Below are 16,767 nucleotides of genomic sequence, written 5' to 3'. Positions count from 1 at the left end.
CCTCTTAACAAGCGGGCAGAAAAGTGGCCATTTTAGTTTTAGTTTGAGGACTGCATACTTTTTTTGCAAACCAAAATACTATACTTTATAGTACTTATATGTTTTTTTTCTGTGAGGGAGAGACGAGAGAGTAAAGCGCTGCGCCAAAGTAAGCCGTGGCGGCTTAGAAATTGACATGAGGGATTCTGAGAAACATCAAGATGTCCACGATACGTTTAAAAAGTGTATAGTTAATTAACTGTATTTATTTAATATCGTCATATTGCCCGCCCCTGCTGTCTGTGGAGGAACAGCAGTTCAGCGAGGTCACGCAAAGGTCGGCGCGGTGTTGACATAGCATTAGGATGACAAGACGGCTGAGTCGAGATCAAAGTCATGTGGACGCTGTACCTTCTTAAACCTTATTTGATTATTTCTAGTTCAAAATATACTTATTATATTCTTAGGCGTATTGGTATGGATGCGTTTAACTGTTGATAATTGGAGGATTGGGTATGGGTTGTACGCATTATAATCCAAAACGGGTTGTGTTGTGTCAACTTGTGTTTGTGAATGTGTTTAATGTGTGGGCCTCTTCTGTACTTCCGTCAACACTTTCTGCTCATCTGTATTATGAAATGGTGTTTTAATGCGTGGGGCGACAGTGGATCAGGAGGTAGAGCAGTCGTCCGGTAATACGGAGGTTCCTGGTTCGATTCCCGCTCGTCCCGGGCAGCATGTCGATGTGTCCTTGAGCAAGACACTTAACCACTAATTTCTCCTGATGAGCAGGTCGACACCTTGCACGGTCGCCTCCGCCGTCGGTGTGCGAATGTGTGAGTGAACGGGTAAAATGTGGGGAACAAATTGTAAAGCGCTTTGGATAAAAATAACTACATAAATGCACCATTTACCATATGTACCATTTGTAAGAATAGCCCAATACAGCTAGAGATCCTATTATATTCGAGGAGAACTTTGCAACAATCCGGTAACATATGTGTTGTTTGAAGTACAGTACACAACCATTGCTACAGGAATATGAAAGGCGAGTTTCAGAGGCTAATTGCTGCAAATGCATCTCAGTTTGTAGAGTATCCATTTGGAATGGCCTTGATGTAGCAATAAAAACAAGTAATACTATTGAAATGTTTAAATGCAGATATAAACAGGAATTCTTGGACAAGTATAAGTTAGAGGAGCTTGAAAATAATGTGAACTAGTATTTTTGTAATAATTTATTTATCTTTTGCTGTAGTGGATAGGTATATTATTTATATTGATCGATAACTTATTACTTTTTTTTACTAGACTTCACTCGGGTGTATTATTGATGCTCTCATTGATACTATGTTAATTTGTTTCTGGAGAGAGAGAGAGAGGAGAGAGAGGAGAGAGAGAGAGAGCTCAGCCCTTGTGTGGGTGAATGTAACAAGTTCCTAACGTTTTCTTTCCCCTATTATTTCATGCACACTTTATTCATTGTTTTAAATTATTATTTTCTTTTAAGTTATTTTGTGCATCACTCTGTTTTGAATTTGATGCAAATTTGCAATGCATGAGGGTCATCCTTTTGTGTTAAATGGCTGCATAAAGCAAGCATTTGTTGACTCATGTTGATAGGAGTATTGGAACTTGAAAAAGATCAGTTTAAAGGCCAACTTGCAGGTTAAACCCTACTCTGCAATTATGGGTAGTTTACATCATTGGTATCTAATTTAATTTTTTTTTTTTCCATTTGACGCTGGAAATTTCACTCAGAAATGGTTAAAAAGGTCCACGCACGAATAACATGCACGAGCAAATCTAAAAGCTTATCAGACACTAGCACGGCCGTGACGTCACTTCAGGAAACTTATGCCTTATGCCCGTCCGGGTCATAGTACTACTGGATATATGGCGCTGGCTAACGTTAGCATTATGTCTACTGTCGTGAACCATTTTAGATCGGGGCATGTAGAGGAGTTTGGGGAACGAGTAAAATCATGTGCAGGTCCTCTTCTCAGACCTGTGTGGCAAAGCACTGCACACGCATCATGCAACACGTCGCTGCATGTTGATCAATGGTGGCCCACTCGGTGCATCACAGTCAGTGACTGTGATGCACCGAGTGGGCTGCTATTGTGCTAACAACGTGCTGCGGCGTCTGGCTTGTTGGCCGGCATGAGTGCCCGATTTGGGGGTGGTTCTCTCCTCTTTGTGTGCCTTTGTCCTCGCGGGTGTTCTGCCGGGGAGCTTGTGGACGCGACAATAGTGGTGGTTGTAGGGTGTTTGAGCTTGTAGCGTTAGTTAGCTCATAGCTATCGTGTACCACCAGCGTTACGGGCTCGAGCACCTTATGGCTGCTGCTGTTGTCGTGTCCATGGGCTCCCTGGCAGGGTACTTGTGGGGACGGGGGTGTACAGAGAGGAGAGAACCATTTTGGGTCGGGCGTTCATGCCGGCTAGCGAGCTGGACGTCGGGATATGTTGTTAGCACAATAGCTACCAAGCTACGCTATGTTAGCTTCTAACGGTGTATACACAATATGTACAACGACACAATGATTTACATTATTACAAATATGGTAACGTGGTTGTGGCTTTTACAAATAGTGGTTAGCTTTAGAGATGGATGGCTATGATCACGGAGCAATAGTGTTGTTAGGTGAAACGGATACATTTTCATTCGGCTAGTAGTAGCAAGGCTCTCTGCCTGCTGTAACAAGTAACAAGAAGGCTCCTTGCTTCCAGTTCCTGCCACTACTGCCTGTGACTCCCAGAGCTCAGAGCCCCCTGGTGCCCTGCACCTGTTGTGACGACATCATTTCGATTACACGCGCACGTTATGAACCATTGATTAAAATATCCACGTGCGTGGTGATTGTGTTGGGCAGACAAAATGTTTGATAAAAACGCTAAAACTGGGTTAATTTCAATACTTTTTTTTCCTTCTTCATGAAAGTCACCGTTGGCCTAGTCCACATTGTTTATTGAACAAAAATACAACATGCAAGTTGGCCTTTAAGGTTGATAAAAAAAAATCACACGATTAATTTGCGATTAATCGCGAGTTAACTATGGACAATCATGCGATTAATCGCGATTAAATATTTTAATCGATTGACAGCACTACTTATTACATATTAATATGATATTGTAAGGAAGGGGCAGGACCAGATAAGCTTTGCTTCTTTCTGTCCCTTCTCAAACATTTTGTCTTGGAGCTATGTTGACAATTGCTTCCATGTCTGGGAAGATATATTTTATTTTATTTGTATTTTATTTCGTTTTTTTATTTGATTTGTATTTAGTTTTTGTAATTTTTTTGTTATTTCAAGTTTGTGTTTATGGTTGTTCGAGATAAATAAAGTCAAATCAGAAATCCTTAGAGCAGAGTTGAAGAACAGAAGTTGGGCTTGTTGGGGGTTGTTATGTGAATGTCCTGTCAACGTCTTTTCTTGACCCAGTCTCTCTTCTCGACCCAGTTTCAGGCAGAGCTGGGCGGTGGATCGCATCGGGAAGTGGCAGGAGTTGGAGTACGCCAGTCCGGCCTACCCGGCGTTCGCCTGTGGCTCCGGCTACGTGGTCTCCAGGGACCTGGTCCAGTGGCTCGCTACCAACGCGGAGAAGCTCAAGGCCTACCAAGTAGGTACCTGCTGCCAGGGCTGGAGATGAGGGCTGTGTGGTTGAGGGTAGAGCTGTACCGAATCCTTCGAAGCTTCGATCATAATGTTGACATTCGAATTCTAAATCAACGTTTGAAATAAAAAAATGTAATAAATTATTATTATTTTGTTTTATCATTTTTGTATGTGTCTATTCAATCTGTTTAAACTGGGTTTTTCTTCACAGTTGCAGATAAAGATTAGGCTACACTAATATTATAGTATTATACTATAAGACGTCACCATCATTTTCGTACCAACCGTGCCCTTATTGGATTATTTATGTTGACGAAACTGATGAGTTATATTCATTAACACTTTGGGTGCCATGGGTTAAATTCATTATATACCATAGGTTGCCGGCTCTATTTGTCTATGGAGAAGTACCCCTTCTTTGCATGGCTATAACTTTTTAAATTCTATTGCTACATTGCCATTATTAGGGCCCATTCAAAGTCCTATATGTATTGTTCATTGTGTAGCAACGTTAAACGTTTTCATTCACATATTCATAGTAAAGTATGGTCTAATGTATAAGTATGTTTTCATCTCTTTCTGCAGCTTTCTCCAGAACGTGATATATAGCCCCAAATGCATTATATTGATGATGAAATACAGTTTGATGGCAATCGGGGCGATATAAAAAATTTCAATTGGACGTACTTCTAGAACGATCTACGTATGATCTGATGATGACCGGATGGGTGGGGGATCGTTTATAATTCCGTGGGCAGCGTTATATCATTCATCTAGTGTGGGTGATATGTTCATCATAACAGTTTATATGGAATACGATCAAAAATAACGCTGAATCTTACCGTATCCTCCTCGCGCCGTTGGGCGATGAGCGTGGAACAGTCATTTACCTATTATGGTATGTAGAAATATCGGGTCCATTTCCAGCTTGTATAATAGTATATATGTCCAAATCATGTTGTTTATCGAGTTATTGGCAATCGATCGCTATGTATTCTGTCGAGATCGAGTCCCGTGAGCCAAACAGAGTGCCCGGAAGTAATATGGTCGACCAGCACAACCTCCATAGCACTTCCTGTTTGGCGATTGCGCCGATCGGCCACCAGATGGCGCTCCTGAACCGCCAGAGAGCTCAGTGGGTCCTCATGGTGGATCTCAGGCCAGCGGAGGGGAAATATGAATCCGATCGCAGATTTTTGAAATATTGATATAAGGACGCTTTAAAGCGTCCTCCGGCAACTTGAGCATGGCCGGGAATGACGCTTTAAAGCGTTTCCCGGCACCCAAAGTGTTAAAGAAAGTTGATTTAAGGGCGGCTGGGTGGCGTAGCGGACATTGCGCTCGTCACCAATGCAAGAGACTCCGGTATCGAATCCCAGTCTCAGCATTGCCTTCGACTTGGCCGGCCGTCGTACTGGCTCAATTGGCAGAGCCAGCGGGTGGAAGTCGATGGGTGGGGATTGGACGTTGTGGACAGCGACTCCTACAGGTCGGTTGGGGGACGCCTGCACAGCAGAGACAGGAAGTATCGGGGGCAGCGTGAGCCTCCCACGCGTTACTCCTCGCCACTGAGAGTCCGCGCTGTCTGGTGAAAAGATGCGACAGGCTGCCTCCTCGTGTACCGGAGGGGACACGTGATGCAAGGCTTCTATCCTCCCTACAACCGACCAGTGAGGTCCAAGACAGGGGAGGGGAGAATTGGCAATACGAAATTGGGATGGGAGAAAAATAGAAAAATAAGGAGAAAAAGTGGATAAAAAAAATAATAATAAAGTTGATTTAATTTTAAAAAAAAATGACTCATTTAATCAGATTAATCACTTTATTAAAATTGAGGATTTAGTTTGAGAAAAAAAAAATATATATATATTTTTTTTTTACAGACAATCGAAGCTTTGAATGTTAAAAAATGACATTCGGTACAGCCCTAGTTGAGGGTTTGGTACCTTGGCTGGAGATGAGGGTGTGCGGTTGAGGGTTTGGTATTTTCTATATTTAGAGGGGACACTTCCACAGCTCAGCCTGGGTCTGCTAGAGGGGACACCTTTGTGGACCAAACCAACCAACAGAGCAAGCTATAGAGCTGCTGGTCACAGCTAGAGAAGAAAAAATACAAATTAAACCCTCTAATATGTGCACGAGACGTGTCCAAAACATAATTAAACCCATTAACGATGGCAGTTACAATGTGCAGAGAGGGTACGGCACACACACACACAAGCACACATACACACACACGCACAGACCGACAGACAAGAGCTGGGTTCCAAGTGGCCCTCAAACCTGACAACCAGAGCAAGCTTAGAACCACACAGGAAGAAATTTCCCTCGGAATCTTGCCAGTGGCACATTTGACCAAGCAGGCATATGGAGAGAAATCCTCTCACCTTTTTAGTATTCAAAACATTTCCATCTTCCTAGTCTTTAATCTCTTCTATGTGACGTGAGCAGTGGAGTGGAACACGACTTATTATCCCCTTCCTATCTCTCTCAAATTAATTGATAGACCTACTACGTACTTTTGTGAGGAGTTTGCTGTTGGAAAATTCAAGTAACTTCCAATATTGAACCCTTAAGTACGGTTTCCTTGCTGGTGCTTGACCAATAAGATTTACTTATATTACTTTGGAAAATATTCAAGCCATGGTCACATGTGATAATCGTGTCCCCACTTGACTGACGAGGCTGATCACATGTCATTCACAGGGGGAAGATGTGAGCATGGGCATATGGATGGCTGCTGTCGGACCACAGAAATACCAGGTAAATGTGCTCAGAGATGGCGGCGTAGTAGCTAAGGCTGAGACGATAATGCCATAAATATCGATTTCTGTATTATTATTTTGCATGTGTACGAAAAAAAAGAATGTAAAATACTTTTTTCTTAAAAAAGAAAAGAAAACTATGTAATAGGGATGTCCGATATTATCGGCCGATATCGGCAGTAAAATGTGATATCGGAAAATATCGGTATCAGTTTAAAAAAAGAAAAAAACAATAACAATATTTGTTATATATATATCCAGTGAAATTATTAGTTACCTGAAATTATTCAGTTTTTTGGGGGGGGGGAACCCTGCATATATCGGTATCGGTTGATATCGGTATTGGAAATTAAGAGTTGGACAATATCGGGGTATCGGTAAAAAAGCCAATATCGAGCATCCCTACTATGTAACGTTAGTTTGTGTGTCACGTGCACTCACTGTAGTTTTTGCAATGCTGTAGTTGGCCCACGACATACATTTCTTTAAAAAAAAAATTTTTATTTTTTCCACAAACAAATCGATAAGTGATGCTACTTAACGATTTCACACAGTTATCGATAAATCGATAAGTGGTCTCAGCCTTAGTCGCAGCCGAACCCCCTGCCTCTACGACCGTACTTTACCATATTGTATCTATTTATTAAAGTGTCTAAAGTGAGTGTTAAGGTGAGTGTTTGTTTAAAGTGAGTGTGTGCGTGTGTGTGAGTGTAGATGGATGGCTTGATGTTGATGGCTAGTAGGAGTATAGTAATATAGTATATAGCAGCGTAACATAGAATAATAATATATTAAAATATTGTATAATACTGTATACCAATATAGTGTAGTATAAATAGTATGATTTAGTTATATTATAATAAAATAAAAATAATACAAGTATATAGAAGTATAATATAGAATAATACATTATATAAATATATAGATAAATGTGTGTATAAATTAATTAACCTAAATATGTAATTTAACTGATGGATACACACAATTTATTTAGTTATGTTAATTTAATTTAATTGTGTTGATGTTTCCACTTTTTTGCAAAATAAGTACGGTATGTACATTCTGTTTGGTTTGGTGAACATTGCACTTGTAGTCTATCGGTGTACTGTATGTGTGTATAGGGCAGGTACAAATAAGAATTTTCTTCTTCCTGTACCTTTGGGCCATGGAATTCAGTGGAGCATATTAATATGTACTGTTGGACTGTAATAATTCATAATGTAGGAATAAATAAAAATGAAGCAGAGGAACACTAACGCGAGTGGACTGCCCCTCCCGGGGGGGGAGAGAAAGGGCAGGGAGTCAGGTGGAGGAACGGACCCGCCTGCCAGCTCCCGTGAAGCGGCCCGGTGAGGGTGCTGAGCAGCGGAGGCAGAGAGGTCACTGGCTAAACCTCGGCGGCAGTCGACCCCTATAGACCTGTTCGCTGTATACGTGTGGCCTCTGTGACCGCGCGCATCAATAATAATAATAATAATAATAATAATACGCTTTATTTGTATAGCACCTTTCATACAGAAACTGCAGCTCAAAGTGCTTCACAACGGGGGAAAAAAGACGGGCATAAAATGAGCACATAAAGTGCAGACATATAAAATCACAGTTTTTCACATTAGGATCTAACATCCCAACAGTTTTAAATAGACAATAATAAAAAGAGTAAGATGAAATAAACAGAGTAAAATAGTGCAGTGCAATAAAATAGTAGAATAGAATAGACATAAATTGAGCACATAAAGTGCAGACATATAAAATCAGTTTTTTACAGTGCAATAAAATAGTTCTGGATTACTGTTTAACAGTTAAAAGTCGTCTTTACCTTCTCCGTTTGGTATCCACAGTTTAAAACTTGACAGTCTTCCCTCCTGTTTTATACCCACTTTGACCCTTTGAACCTCCCACTCAGGGCAAACCTCCCTCTCAGGGTGCAGTTCCCTCTCTCAGGGTGCAGTTCTAGGCCTGGCTCCTACACAGGTTTAAAGCCTGACAGTCTTTCTTGTTTGATACCCACACAGTTTAATACCTGACAGTTTTGAACCTGTAATAAAAAGTAATAGACACTACTGAATAGAATAGATACAGTAGTAAAATTATGCAGCAGTGCAATAAAATAGAATGGACAGAGTAAAATAGTACTACAGTACAATCAACAGCGGAGTGTATTAGAAGGCTATGGTGAAGAGGTACAATTTTAGCTTATTTTTGAAGATATTAAGAGATCTACCTTCTACCTAATGTCCATAGGTAGTGTGTTCCGTAACTTTGGTGCATAGTTTGCAAAGGCTGCATCCCCGATTCTCTTTAGACTGTGGCTTGGAACCTTCAATAGACCAGTAGTAGATGATCGCAATGTTCTAGGAGGCACATAGTTGACTAGAGAATTTGCAATTTAGCTTGGTCCTGTTCCATTTAGTGCTTTGTATATAAGGAGGAGGACCTTGAAATCTATTCTAAATGTTACCGGAAGCCAGTGTAGGTTAGCTAATACTGGACTGATGTGGTCTCTCCTCTTGGTTCTAGTTAGTAGCCTAGCTGCCGAGTTTTGAATAAGTTGGAGTCGTTCTGTGTTTCTTTTTGGGAGGGTGTTCCTTTTGCCTCCATCAATGGGGCAAAAGGAACGTAATCCTGGTCAGAACAACGGGGCAGACTACAATATATACCGGTATTTGCATTTGTTAGCCATGCTAGCGATCTAAAGAATCAATCCATGCCAAAGCTATATGTAAAAGGTGAAAGACTCACAGCCAATGCTGATTTGGCTAAATGACATCCAGACAGTTTTAGTTTGAAACAACTTTTAGTCAGGGGAGTGTCATGGTTTCTCCATAGAGCCCTGTTGTACTTTTTTAGCACAGCTTGTGACTCAGCTGGTACTGCTGATTGGCTGGAACACAGTATGTTTGTATACAGCGAACAGGTCTATGCCCTACTGCACCTCGCTGTATGTGTGTATATATATATATGTAACGGAGGTCCGTGAGTAATATCCACACAGTCACGATGGACTTCAAGTATTGTGAAGTGACTGTGGCACGTAGCGGTACTGCGAGTTAAACTCACTCCCCCTTAAAAGGCATACAGACACGTTACCAAGAAGTAGTAGTAGTAGTAGTAGTAGTAGTAGTAGTAGTAGTAGTAGTAGTAATAGTAGTAGTAGTAGTAGTAGTAGTAGTAGTAGTAGTAGTAATAGTAGTAGTAGTAGTAGTAGTAGTAGTAGTAGTAGTAGTAGTAGTAGTAATAGTAATAGTAATAGTAATAGTAGTAGTAGTAGTAGTAGTAGTAATACTATAGTAGTAGTAGTAGTAGTAGTAATAGTAGTAGTAGTAGTAGTAATACTATAGTAGTAGTAGTAGTAGTAGTAGTAGTAGTAATAGTAGTAGTAGTAGTAGTAGTAGTAATACTATAGTAGTAGTAGTAGTAGTAGTAGTAATAGTAGTAGTAGTAGTAGTAGTAATAGTAGTAATAGTAGTAGTAGTAGTAGTAGTAGTAATAGTAGTAATAGTAGTAGTAGTAGTAGTAATAGTAGTAATAGTAGTAGTAGTAGTAGTAGTAATAGTAATAGTAATAGTAATAGTAGTAGTAGTAGTAGTAGTAGTAGTAGTAATACTATAGTAGTAGTAGTAGTAGTAGTAATAGTAGTAGTAGTAGTAGTAATACTATAGTAGTAGTAGTAGTAATAGTAGTAGTAGTAGTAGTAGTAGTAATACTATAGTAGTAGTAGTAGTAATAGTAGTAGTAGTAGTAGTAGTAGTAATACTATAGTAGTAGTAGTAGTAGTAGTAATAGTAGTAGTAGTAGTAGTAGTAGTAATAGTAGTAATAGTAGTAGTAGTAGTAGTAGTAGTAATAATAGTAGTAATAGTAGTAGTAGTAGTAGTAATAGTAGTAATAGTAGTAGTAGTAGTAGTAGTAGTAGTAGTTTATTCAGTCATCATCTCACACAATACAATATGCACAATCATTTAACAATATTTGATTTTACAGTGACTGAAAAGGTACAGACTGGAGCATAATGCTTATATACATGCCTGTCCTATATTCTTAACAAAATTAAGACTCAAACAGTAATCTAAAAGAAAATAGCAAAAAACAGTATTATTCACCTTTGTGGTTTTCAAAAATAGCTTTACAAACCATTTCACCTCTTGGTATAATATAGCGCTCTGTGATGTCACCCGCGGTGGTGCGGCCGACCCGGGTTCGAAACTCCCCGCGGGGCATCGAAGTTTTAACACAACCGCAGAGGTGGCAATACGAGCCCCGGCTACATATACACACGGGGGGGGGGGGAACTGTGCCCGTGTAGCGGCCCCCCTTGGCAACGTAAAACACAAATGTCAGTGTCTTGCTTCATGCAGAACTTCAGAGAGCACATTATCCGCCACCTCCAGGCTACAGCAGAGGTGAGTATTTCTCATCCCCGTTGCCCTTTCCAAGGCCCTTTACCGGCCGCCGCCACCGGCTGATTGGAATGCAGACGTCGTCTCGTCCCGTAGTCCAAAAAGATGGATTCAGGTTCCCTGTCAATTCACTTCATTCAGAAATGACATTTTCTTTCAATTATACCTGCGGGGGGGGGGAGGGAAAAAAAAGTATAATGCTTTTGCTCGTTCTGGCGTAGGCGAGAGAGAGAGAGAGAGAGAGGGGCCTGGGCGGTTTTGAAAGACTGCACATCGTTACCCGCCAAGGACGCGGGTTCGATCCCTTCATTAGTCGATGTGTCCGTCCTTGTCGAAGCGTCCTTGGGATTTGTCTGACTCTGCGCTGCTCCCCCCCCCCCCCCCCCCGTGTGTGTCTCAGGGGGATACAGTACACGCAAAGACCATTTCCCTAATGGGATTAATTAAGTACGACAAATTAAAAATCGTGTTCCATTCCATAAAGAAATTATTGAGGTTAAACATTCTATTGTTTTGGAAATTCATTTTAGTTTCGGCTTATATTTAACTAATTTGAATTGAAGTGAATCCTGGTGGGAGAGGCAACATTGGAGCACAGTATATAGACCCATAGCTTACTGCAGGACAGAGCTGGGCGTCAATATTCATCATTAGTATCAACATGCTGTGTTTGTCTGTATGATCGTATTGTGTGTATGCATTTTCTTTTTGTTGGTTTATTTATATTGCGACACATTTTTGTGACATTTAAACAATGTCAGATTTCAAGTCGGATTTCTCTGAAATATTATTCAACAAAACATTGAAAATGTCAGTTTCACATCTCATTTGTGGTTTCCGATGCGGTCCAATATGATGAACATCGATTGGATTATCGAACGTGTGTTTTTCCATAATGTAAGCAGATATTGTGATATATATATATATTTTAATAATAATACATTCAATTTATATAGCGCTTTTACGGTGCTCAAGGGCGCTTTACAGCGTAAACAACAAAAAAAACTCACTGAACAAAACAAAAACTGAACAAACCTGCCACATATAGAAATATTCAGCCCAAAACGTAGACAAGGAGGGTGATTGGCTACCACTCGCGAACATACATTTGCATATGCAACCCCCCACGTGCGTGCTTCACCTTAAAGTCATACAACGTTCTCACATTATAGGACCTAGCTAGATATCAGGATTGCAGCGGAAGAGGCACTTGCCAGGGAAAAGAGAACAGTTGAAGTTTTAACCTTTTTATACATGCCTTGTGTGTTTTATCCTTTTTTTCTATGTTTTTATGCCTTGTTTTTTTTTTATTGCCTATGTTTTTAAAGTCTATGTTTTTACCCTGTAAGCACTCTGAGATTTGGTTTCCAAATGTAGAGTGCACTATAAATTGAATGTATTATTATTATTATTATTATTATTATTATTATTATTATTATTATTATTATTATTATTATTATTATTATTATTATTATTATTAACCCTAAGCCAAAGAAGCTGAGTAAGATAAAGATTGAGCGTTGTAGCAGCATGGGGGAGGGGAGGTACAGGTATGGACAGGGTAATAGTAGAAAGACATAAATATAGGTAATAAAATTAGATCTGAATATAAAAACTTGAAAAATAAACAAAGATGAGGGTCTGTATGCCCTACAGTATATTATACGTTGACAATGAATATAGGCACTAAAGAATTTGAATCTGAATAATATACTATGATGAGTAAGAGTAAACTATACACAAGAGGTACCCTAACTGGCATGATATACGTCATACGTTTCTTGTCATACTGCTAACTAGCTAGCACGGTAGCTATTTCCGTCTTGTGATTGTGGGCAGCATGGCAGAGCACAATGTTACCTCATTATCGTGGATTTGACAACAAAGATCAAAGGACCTTCCTGACAAAGATCAAAGGTGCGGCATCAGCCAGGCAGGTTTAGTGTAGAGACCTCCAGGATGGCTGACTCTTATCAGACTTTTTGTCAGCTCGGGCTTTATACAAAACGTTTTTTTTTCTTTTCCCATTTGAAGATAAAGTTGTTTTCCAGGGGCCCCTTGGGGTCACGACCCCACATTTTTGTAGGAACCCTGTTAACCCTTTCACTGCCACACTACTAAAGGGTTAACCGTCTGTGTATTGTCGCAGTGAAAGGGTTAAGATAAGCTATTCCTTTATTCATCCCCTTGGGGAGATTCGGGCATCATAGCAGCATGGGGGAGGGAGGGAGGGAGGGAGGAGGGGAGGTATAATGGGCAGGGTAATAGTAGAAAGACATACATCAATCAATCAATCAATCAATCAATCAATCAATCAATCAAATCAATCAAATCCTTTATTTAACCAGATAAGCATCATTGAGATTAAAATCTCTTTCAAGAGTGATCTGGCCAAGCAAGGCAGCAGAAAGTTTCAACATAAAATACAGATAAAACATTCACAGCAATCTCCGATGTCAGGCAAGTTATCAAACGGGCAAGTTATCAAACACAGTTGCACTGTCCGAGGGAACTGAGTTCGTAGGATTTTAAAATGGCTTTAAATTCCCAGAGGGTGACCAGTCCTGGTAATTTTAGGTCCTCCTGTATCTTGTTCCAGGATGAAGGAGCAGCATATTTAAAAGCCCTTTTCCCCCAATTCAGTTCTCACATAATAGGGAACATCCAGTGTTAGAGCAGCTTGAGAACGAAGGGCATACTCGTATTGCTTAGTGCACTGAAGCACGCTTAGGTACGAGGGAACCAGCTTAATAAACAGAGCTTTGTGCACAAGAGAGAGCCATAATGCAATTTGATCTGAATATGAGATTATGAGAACAAATAAACGGTGTAAACAATATAATTTAATTCTGAATATAAAAATGTGAAAGAATAAATGGGCGTAACCAATAATAATTAACTGAATATAAAAATGTGAAAGAATAAATGGCGTAAACAATAATAATGAACTGAATATAAAAATGTGAAAGAATAAATGGGCGTAACCAATAATAATTAACTGAATATAAAAATGTGAAAGAATAAATGGGCGTAACCAATAATAATTAACTGAATATAAAAATGTGAAAGAATAAATGGCGTAAACAATAATAATGAACTGAACATAAACATGTGAAAGAATAAATGGCGTAAACAATAATAATTAACTGAACATAAACATGTGAAAGAATAAATGGCGTAAACAATAATAATTAACTGAACATAAACATGTGAAAGAATAAATGGCGTAAACAATAATAATTAACTCTGTTGTAAACAATGTTACGTGTTGTTACTACTGCATGTAAAACAGTGACCCCCCCGTGTTCCCCTGACTCCTCTCCCCCAGGACCCCGGCTGGCTGTGTGAGAAGGAGTGCTACCTGGACATGCTGTCGTCCCCCCAGCACACAGCGGACGAGCTGCGCCTCCTCTGGGACCGGAGGAGGGCCTGCGGGGACCCCTGTGGCTGTCCCTGGGGCCACTGAGGCCGGTCCCTACCCTGCGGGGGACCCCTGTGGCTGTCCCTGGGGCCACTGAGGCCGGTCCCTACCCTGGGGGGGACCCCTGTGGCTGTCCCTACCCTGAGGGGACCCCTGTGGCTGTCCCTGGGGCCACTGAGGCTGGTCCCTACCCTGGGGGGACCCCTGTGGCTGTCCCTACCCTGCGGCTGTCCCTGGGGCCACTGAGGCTGCTCCCTACCCTGGTTTGGCTGTCCCTGGTCCTACTCCCTACCCTGGGGGGACCCCTGTGGCTGTCCCTGGTCCTACTCTCTACCCTGGGGGGACCACTGCGGGGACCCCTGTCCTACCCTGCGGGGACCCCTGTGGCCGGTCCCTACCCTGGGGGGACCCCTGCGGCTGGTCCCTACCCTGGGGGGACCCCTGTGGCTGGTCCCTACCCTGGGGGGACCCCTGTGGCTGCTCCCTACCCTGGGGGGACCCCTGTGGCTGCTCCCTACCCTGGGGGGACCCCTGTGGCTGCTCCCTACCCTGGGGGGACCCCTGTGGCTGCTCCCTACCCTGGGGGGACCCCTGCGGCTGCTCCCTACCCTGGGGGGACCCCTGCGGCTGGTCCCTACCCTGGGGGGACCCCTGCGGCTGGTCCCTACCATGGGGGGACCCCTGCGGCTGGTCCCTACCCTGGGGGGACCCCTGTGGCTGGTCCCTACCCTGGGGGGACCCCTGTGGCTGTCCCTACCCTGCGGCTGTCCCTGGGGCCACTGAGGCTGCTCCCTACCCTGGTGTGGCTCTGTCCCTGGTCCCTACCCTGGGGGGACCCCTGCGTCTGTCCCTGGTGCCACTGAGTTCGGTCCCTACCCTGGGGGGACCCCTGTGGCTGGTCCCTACCCTGGGGGGACCCCTGCGGCCGGTCCCTACCCTGGGGGGACCCCTGTGGCTGGTGCCTACCCTCCCCAGGAGAGAGGAGAGGCACCACGGTCTCTCTCTCTCTCTCTCTCCCTCTTGTTTATTGCAAGTTAAAAACATGACATTTCACCGAAGGAGACCTCCTTTTATAGGGAGGTGTAGTCTGACGTCACTCTGGACCGCCCGCGCAGATCTATCGTTGGGGAAATGGATTATCGGCTATTGTAACAATTCTGCCTCATGTACATTGGAAAGCTTTCCATTTTTGCACAAAATGAGTTCCCTTCTATCGCTAACATTATTGTTTACGCATTTTTGGTTGAAATAAAATTCGGCGATTTTTCTTTTTTACGATTAATTGCGAATATTTTCACGTTGAGCTATAGATTGTGGATGAATACGCACAGAAAGGTACACCATGCAAATGTCCATGCTTTATTTGTTTTAAACGAGACGATTTAGAAATGGCCAATGGGGAAATACGTTGCGTTTTCAAGATTGTGGACCGGCCGGAAACGGCAATGATGTAACCACTACACCTCCCTATATCTGAACATCAGAGGGGGGGGGGGGGGGGGTGTTCAGAAAGCAGGGTGGTTTCAGATAGCAGGTCTGTCCACACCTTGAGGGGGGCGTTCAGAAAACCTAGTTCCTATATTCGCACCCCCCCCCCCCCCCACGTGGGTATCGTTGTAAGCGTACACTCGTTGGCTACAGCGCCGACCGATCATTTTCGCCATCGCCGGTGATTGGTCAGTTCTGGAGCGTATACAGTCCGGGGTGGTCGTCATGACGCGTAAGGAAGAGAGAGCCGAGAGGGAGAGAAAGGAAGAGAGAGGGAGGGAGGGAGAGAGAGGGGGCACTTGGGGGGGGGGGTACCTGCCGGCCGCGCGCCACATGGGAGATTGAAAGAAAAAAAAAAAAAAACACAAGCTGCCCCGTCTCATCACCGAGAGCCGAGTGGGAGAGAAAGGAGAGAAAGGAAGAGAGAGGGAGGGAGGGAGAGAGAGGGGGCACTTGGGGGGGGGGGGGGGGGTACCTGCCGGCCGCGCGCCACACGGGAGATTGAAAGAAAGGGGGAAAAAAAAACACAAGCTGCCGCGTCTCATCAGCGAGTGGAGCTGCGGGGCCGTGCGCTTTGGAGGGAGAGAAAGGAAGAGAGAGCCGAGAGGGAGAGAAAGGAGAGAAAGGAAGAGAGAGGGAGGGAGGGAGAGAGGGGGCATTGCCTGTCTTTTTCTCTCTCTCTCCCTCTCTCTCTCTCTCTCTCTCTCTCTCTCTCTCTCTCTCTCTCTCTCTCTCTCTCTCTCTCTCTCTCTCTTCCCCCCCCTCCCTCCCTCCCTCTACCAGTGCAGACTGTGGACTGACTGTCACTCAAAGTGCTTATGGGCGGAGCCAGGCCATAACAGCCTGATTTCTTGAGGCTGAAAAATTATGGTTTTGAGTACTTGATTAGAAATATAAAACAATGAATTTTTTTGAAAAAAACCTTACAAATGTCTTCAATAGACTAACAGGAATTGTGTAAAGTTGCCCAAATAGTGCTACAGTAGGAATAGCAATACATAGCCCCTTTAAGCAAATCTGTGCCTGAAACAAGTAAATCATGATGTCATGATGATGATGAAAATAATCTGCCAGTGCAATAAGCAAATAATGG

The 16,767-nt window shown here is 42.7% G+C and overlaps 1 protein-coding gene across 1 annotated transcript in view; it reads left to right on the top strand.

Annotated features, from left to right (window-relative positions):
* b3galnt2 (beta-1,3-N-acetylgalactosaminyltransferase 2) overlaps positions 1-14,698 on the top strand; it is a 75,286-nt gene extending 60,588 nt beyond the window's left edge. Inside the window, exons 6-9 of the mRNA XM_084322049.1 lie at positions 2,297-2,358; positions 3,446-3,605; positions 6,308-6,364; positions 14,094-14,698. Of these exons, the coding sequence (XP_084178175.1) occupies positions 2,297-2,358; positions 3,446-3,605; positions 6,308-6,364; positions 14,094-14,231 (417 nt within the window). The 3' untranslated portion in view covers positions 14,232-14,698. The remainder of the gene's footprint in view (positions 1-2,296; positions 2,359-3,445; positions 3,606-6,307; positions 6,365-14,093) is intronic.
* The last annotated feature ends 2,069 nt before the right edge of the window (positions 14,699-16,767 follow it).

This window comes from Notolepis coatsorum (assembly GCF_963971535.1).
Source record: "Notolepis coatsorum genome assembly, chromosome: 9".
In the NCBI taxonomy this organism is placed as follows: Eukaryota; Metazoa; Chordata; class Actinopteri; order Aulopiformes; family Paralepididae; genus Notolepis; species Notolepis coatsorum.
Note: the sequence above shows the minus strand (reverse complement) of the source record. Positions and strands in the feature narration are given on the sequence as shown.